This window comes from Triticum dicoccoides, unplaced genomic scaffold (assembly GCF_002162155.2).
Source record: "Triticum dicoccoides isolate Atlit2015 ecotype Zavitan unplaced genomic scaffold, WEW_v2.0 scaffold74033, whole genome shotgun sequence".
NCBI classification, from domain to species: domain Eukaryota; kingdom Viridiplantae; phylum Streptophyta; class Magnoliopsida; order Poales; family Poaceae; genus Triticum; species Triticum dicoccoides.
This window is the reverse complement of record NW_021296235.1, coordinates 204,813-211,948: the sequence shown is the minus strand read 5'-3', so window position 1 is coordinate 211,948 and position 7,136 is coordinate 204,813. Positions and strand designations below refer to the sequence as shown.

Sequence of the window (7,136 nt, the reverse complement as noted above, 5' to 3'; positions counted from 1 at the left end):
CCCTCCATTGGGAAAGATCCGACCTCGGATCGAAACCAAATCACCATGGGAAGGAGATGGCTTCGCCGTGTAGGAGTGGACGATCACCAAGTACTCATCATCTTCAAGCTCGAAATGGGCACTCTCCAATGTTGCATCGTCTAGTGATTCCTTCAAAAGGTGCAAGGACTACAAACACTTGGAAAAACAAATATGGTTAGCATTAGTGCAAAACCAATCATTCAAGAGGTGATTTACCGAACAAGTATCGTCATCAAGCATAGCATAGGGTGTGACAAAGGATTGTGACATGGCATGTAAGCATATCAATCGAGCACAAGCGAAGATATCATGGGGACGGGTATGCAATTGTGAGGTAGTGATGCAAATATGAGTGTCAAGAGAATAAGCATCTACCTCGAGGTCATAGCAAGCATTCACAAAACGCTCAATGAAAGGTCTATGGTAGGCATAGGAATCATTCACAACACCAAATAAAATGAAGTGTCTAAACACATGGTCAAGTGCAAGACAATCCAAGCATAACGTGCATAGGGTGTAGTGAAGATATTGTGGCACTCAACACAATAGAAAGAGCAATTGTTCATCATGTGTGAGGCAATCAACACAAGCATGTAGCAATCAATGGGACATGGCATATATGAAGAAATGACATTGTTGCAACCAACCATATGATAGGAGCAAGTAATCTAAGATTTGGATGCAACACACAAGGTATATATGTCATGAGGCATGAAAAGGTGAAAATAACAAGTCGAAGTAAGATCTCTAACATGTGCGCAATCAAATGGTCCAAGATGACCAATAAGTCTCATGATGCAAGCAACACAAGTAGTATGATCCGCAATATTCATGCGCATGGTTTGGGGGTTCTCAAAAGAGAAGAATATCACCTTGAAAGCATGTCCTTGTGCGTCCTTCACAATGCCGAAGCACAAGCAAGTGCGTTGTAGAAGGTGACAATGGAAATAGTCAGTTAACACGACATCTATTTCATATCAGGTACTTACGATGGAAATAACTGCTAGTCCGCATTCATGATTCCATGGTTCAACAAAAAAAAAATCTGAAAATCATAGCTAGATGAATTTACCACCTGCTGTGCAGAGCTCACTGTTCGGGTTCAAGAAATCAGTGATTCCATGATTCATGATTCCTCTAGGGCACAATGCCACCGCCTCTATCCTCAGCAGCTCATTCAGTATCCAATCAATCATGAGTTGAAACCTGCCCGGGAGGAGGTGGGGTTATCTTGTTACATATATGTGAAAGATGCACTGTGCAGCAGTTGCTCATCGGGTTGAATTGCATTCTCCAGCATTTTGCATTGACAAGACACCAAAGAGAAACACTACAGTACATGTTCCAGTTAGCAGAAGATCAAGGAGCAACAAGATATGGCCAGGACAGGATCAGGGGCAACTGAGTGACTAGCTGGCAGAAAACTTGAAGGTGAAGCCCGCCATACTGTCTGCAAGTTTTTGGAGAAGGTGAATGTAATTGGTTACTGTGGTAGTTCAGACATCTTTGTGGGATGAAATATGATAATCTGATAAACTTTTTCTCTCCAAATATGCTACTTGATCAACAGTATGCAAAACTATGCACCTGGAACAAAATATTCAGAACTAAACCTGGAACAAAAACTGAAACTACTAGGAGCAGAAACTGTAACTAACTGAACTGAAACTTAATTCAGTTAGCTAACAAGCTCCGGCTACTCTGAATACATCAACACCTGAAACTGAAGGTACAGATTCAGTCAACGGACGGTGCGGGTCACTGTGCTAGCAAAGCAGGGATGAATGGCTGGGATTGATGGGCCTGACTTTCCTGCTCCCGTTGTGTATTACCCAGTTAAATAACGTAGAAAGTAAAGCAAATTCGACTGTTTCTGGAGCCACTCTTGTGTCAAAATCCAACCCTCCGGTCCGGTTTTTCTACCCCGTGTGTCACTGGTGCTCTTTGACTAAACCACCACTCCTCGCAGAACAGTCTACCCAAATTAATTCCAACTTATATACCACGTCAAGGAGAAATTCTGCAAGGGAAAAAAGGGGTATCAGTCAGTTCTGATGCGACACCATGACATGTAATAAATTAATATTTTTTTGAAAAGACATGTAATAAATTATGCTTGTGTGCATCATCTATCGATATAAAAGTCTTTTCGTTTTTCTTCCATGTAATAAAAGGGGCTCTCTCATGCTAGAAAAAGTAATGGCCACGGCACCTCCAAAACCAAAGAAAATGTGTATTCGAGTGAGTTGGTTGGCAAGGAGAAACTTAAATATCTCAGACACATTTCTAAAAATCAGGATCAACATCCAACTATCCTCTTATCCAAACCACTCCATATGCAACTTATAAACTAATTTAAGATACGCCAATGGGGCAGTGGCCTATATCGAATTAAACCTTTTTTTACAATGCCATTTTTCTTGAGTCATTTTTTTGCAGTGGCATTTTTCAATACACGAAGTTGTCAGTGACATGTACCAAATAAACCCTATAAGTATTTCCGCGATTTTTTTTAATCCTACAAAAAAAAGGGCAGCCCGGTGCATGTAGCTCCCGCTTGCGGAGGGTCGGGGAAGGGTCCGACCACTTTGGGTCTATAGTACGCAGCCTTTCCCTACATTTCTGTAAGAGGCTGTTTCCAGGACTTGAACCCATGACCTCATGGTCACAAGGCAGCAGCTTTACCACTGTGCCAAGGCTCCCCTTCTTTTTAATCCTACAAGTAATAAATAAAAGGAAAGGAAGTAGCAATTCCACACAACACGTTAAGTCAAACCTGATTTCACACGGCAGGCAAAGACTCACACTACCTTGACATAGTCAGCCACCCTCTAACCTTTCATCCAGAGCACATGCCCGGGTCTCTAGTCGAAATTGAGCAACACCCCCATGACTAGTATCACTCACTGCTAATTTTATCCCTTGTCCATTGCAGCACTCGAGCTCAGAGTCGAGGAGGTTCGGCGGTACCCAATCAAAATCAATGGATATCCTCATCTCTGCAATCGTAGGCGACCTTGTCGGCAGGTCGGCGTCGTTTTTGATCAGCAAATACTTCCAGCAGCAACCTGACGTCAACAAGATTGCCCAGAGGCTACAGAGTGTTGTATTGAGAATCGACATCGTCGTCGAGGAGGCCCAGGGGAGGGACATCACCAATCAGGGTATGCTCTGTCAGCTCAAGATGTTGAGGCAAGAAATGTACAGAGGACATTATGTTCTTGATGCGTTGAGATTCCAAGCCGCCCTCGACGAGGAGGGGGAGGAGGAGGTGAGCCGCTCATTGGCTGCACTGTGTAAATCCAGTCCAGCCAAACGGCTTCGTTTCTCGCGCACCAGCAGAAGCAGAAGCAACAGAGAAGCACTGGTAATTGGCACAAATAGGAACATGCGAGAAGAGCTGCAACAGATGGTTGATACCCTTGAAGACACCTTGGATGGTATGAAGGAGTTTCTTTTCTTCTTGGAGTTATATCCTCGGATGCTCCGCCAACCTTACGGCGCATATTTGTTCTTGGACAATTGCATGTTTGGTCGCCAAACGGAACGGCAGCGGATCCTGAATTTCTTGATGTGTCCTAGTGCTACTCCAGATTTGGATATACTTCCGATCGTTGGTCCAATAAGAGTAGGGAAGAGCACTCTTGTTGAGCATGTCTGTAGGAATGAGAGTGTGCGTGATCGCTTCTCGATGATCCTCTTCTTTCCAGAAGGCAGTGTCAAGGATGAAGGAGTGATCGACCTGAGAGAAAACAATATTAAATTCAGAAATCAGAATTTTGCTTCTCCAAACAGGTTCCTGATTATTATTGAAATAGCCAAGGATATTAACGATGAAACATGGAGAAGGCTGAAATCTTCCACAACCTGCATGACACCTTGTGGCGGGAGCAAAATCATAATTACCAGTCGGTCAGATAGAATTGTGAATCTGGGAACAACAGAAGCACTTCGACTGGACTATCTCTCTCAAGAAGCTTATTGGCATTTTTTCAAGTCGATTGCATTTGGAAGCACAAACCCTGGCGAGCATCCAAAACTGGCAACTATGGCCATGGAGATCGCTTTGGAACTGCGACAGTGTTTCACAAGCGCGCATATTGCTGCTGGGATGTTGCGAGATAACTTGAATGCTCAATTCTGGCGCACAGTTCTTGAGTGTGTAAGAGAAAGTAAACAGACAAATCTCCTTATGTTTGACCAGCACCCATACCTTCGTTTGCAGGAAGATGCACCGGTGTATTGCTGGAGATTGGTAAAGAGACACAGATATTTCTTGATTTGCAACTATCATCCGTCAGATTCCAGTGAGAATGTCCCCAAGATCAATCTGCGGGACATCATGTTAGGATGTGGTGGTAAACAACCCTGTGGAGAATTTGAGGCTCTTGCATGGAGGTCTCGCATACCGCCCTACTACAACTACAGGGTAAGCTGTAAGATGCAAGCACCACAACTTAGAGTAGGAAGAAAGAAGCGCGTGCATCAAGAGGAAGAACATTTTGTTTGAGTAGCACACCGTCTGTGACTCATATCATGTATGCTACACTGTTGTCCTGTGAATTAGGAAACATTATTACTCAATTTAGGAGTCTTGCCAAGTTAGGTAACATACATGTCTATTAACACGTAGGCATGGAGGACTTCTGTCATAGTAGCATAAGTTTGCTTGTCCGTATCCTAATGATCAGGATACTATGTGTAATCTATAAACTTAAGCCTTGCTATGAAGAAAAGAGTAGGGAAAAGTGCACCAAATTTGCTCTGTTTCCCATGTACGCGTGTGTTTGATCCTTGGGCAAAAAGCCAATATGTTTCAATTCCTCTTGTCACATTTATTTTTTGTGACAGATTCCTTTCTTGCTAGATTTAAAGATCAGAAAGATAAGCTGGATCGGGAGTAGTGGCATTACCTGGAGGCCAGGTGGTGCAGCTCCAGCTAATCTGAATATATCAACACCTGAAACTGAAGGCGCGGGTGCAGATTCAGTTGCCTCTGAGTCAAGGTGGTTCACAATCAATGGATATCCTCGTCTCTGCAATCGTGGGTGACCTCATCAGCAGGTCTGCATCGTTCGTGATCAGCAAATACTTCCAGCAGCAGCCTGACATCAACAAGATTCAACAGAGGCTACAGAGAGTCCTGCTGAGAATCGACGTCATCGTCGAGGAGGCCGAGGCGCGGGACATCACCAACCAGGGGATGCTCCGTCAGCTCAAGATGTTGAGGCAAGGAATGTACAGAGGCCGCTACGTTCTTGATTCCTTGAGATTCCAAGCTGCCCTCGACGAGGAGGAGGTAAGCCACTCATCATCTGCGCTCTGTAAATCTAGTCCAGCCAAACGGCTCTGTTTCTCTCGGGCCGGCAGTGGCAGCAGCAACAGAGAAGCGCTGTTGTCTGGCACAAACAGCAACATACGAGAAGAGCTGCAACGGATGGTTGATACCCTTGAATACACTGTAGCTGGTATGAAGGAGTTTCTTTTCTTCTTGGAGTCATATCCTCGGATCCTCCGCCAACCTTATGGCACATATTTGCTATTGGACAACTGCATGTTTGGTCGCCAAACAGAACAAGATCGGGTTCTGAATTTCTTGCTTCATCCTGGCGCTACTTCAGACTTGGCTGCTGTACTTCCAATTGTTGGGCCAATAAGAGTAGGGAAGAGCACTCTTGTTGAGTATATCTGTAGGGATGGGAGTGTGCGTGATCACTTCTCAATGATCTTGTTCTTTCCACAAGGTAGTCTTAAGGATGAAGGAGTGGTCAGACATCAAAATTCTGCTTCTCAAACCAGGTTGCTGATTATTGTTGAAATGGCTGAGGACATTATTAATGAAGGAACATGGAGAAGGTTGAAATCTTTGGCAACCAGCATGACACCGCGCGGTGGGAGCAAAATCATAATCACCAGCCGATCAGATAAAATTGTGAATCTGGGAACAACAGAAGCACTTCGAATGGACTATCTCCCTCAAGAAGCTTACTGGCATTTTTTCAAGTCGCTTGCATTCGGAAGCACAAACCCTGATGAACAGCCTAAACTGGCAGTGATGGCAATGGAGATCGCTTTGGGATTCAGAGGGTGTTTCGCGGGCACGCATCTCATTGCTGGGATACTGCGAGATAACTTGAATGCTCGATTTTGGCGCACAACTCTTGAATGTGCGAGAGCATATAAACGGGCACATCTCCTTATGTTTGACCAGCACTCATGCCTTCATTTCCGAGTAGATGCACCCGGTGTATTGTTGGAGATTGGGGGGCAGCAGTAAATATTTCTTGATTTGCAAACATCATCAGTTAGATTCCAGTGAGCAAGTCCCCGAGATCACTGTGCACGACATCATCTTAGGACGTGGTGGCACACTACCACAAGGGGAATTTGAGGCTCTTGCATGGAGGTCTCGCATACCACCCTACTACAACTACACGATAAGCTGTAAGATGCAATCGCCACAACTTACAGTAGGAAGCAAGAAGCGCGTGCATCCGGAGGAAAAACATTTCATTTGAGTAACACAATGTATGCGACTCACATCATGTATGCTACTGCCTTGTCCTGCGAATTAGGAAACATTGTTACACTGTACTATTTAGGAGTCTTACCAAATTAATTAGTTAATAGCTTAATATATTTCTGGTTGTGTTTGGATGCTTGTGTTTGGCTATGTACTTTCAGAGTCAAGGCAATGTTCGAATTGCCGGTAGAATTAGAATCCAAGACGAGTCGTATTTGTAAAGTCGAGCACTTGGTCTGTATGTATCATGTGGGTACAACATAAACCTAAGCCTTGTAATAATCCTTGGACTTGAAGAAAAAGGTAGAGAAGAAATTGCCCCAAATTTGCTCTGTTTCTGATGTGTGTGTGAGGTTGATCCTTGGGCGAAAGACAACAAGTTTCAATTCCTCTGTCACACGCATTTTCTGCGACAGATTTTTTTCTTGCTGGGTGAAAAGATCAGAAAGTTAATCTGGAATGGGAGTAGTAGCGCTACTTGCAGCTCAGGGCAGTGGGAAGGTAATGATAAAGATAAAACTCTTTAAGTTGTTGGTTTCTTGAACATCATCATCCCATGAACCGAGCTGCATTTTCTATCTTTTGACTCGAA

General features: G+C 44.0%; 1 protein-coding gene and 1 pseudogene across 1 annotated transcript; both read left to right on the top strand.

Annotated features, from left to right (window-relative positions):
* The first annotated feature begins 3,004 nt into the window (after positions 1 to 3,004).
* On the top strand, positions 3,005 to 4,531 carry LOC119347702 (putative disease resistance protein RGA3). Its single transcript, XM_037616267.1, has one exon. It carries the CDS (start codon positions 3,005 to 3,007, stop codon positions 4,529 to 4,531), a length of 1,527 nt encoding a protein of 508 aa, XP_037472164.1.
* Positions 4,532 to 5,041: 510 nt separating this feature from the next.
* LOC119347701 lies at positions 5,042 to 6,539 on the top strand (annotated as a pseudogene).
* Positions 6,540 to 7,136: the final 597 nt, after the last annotated feature.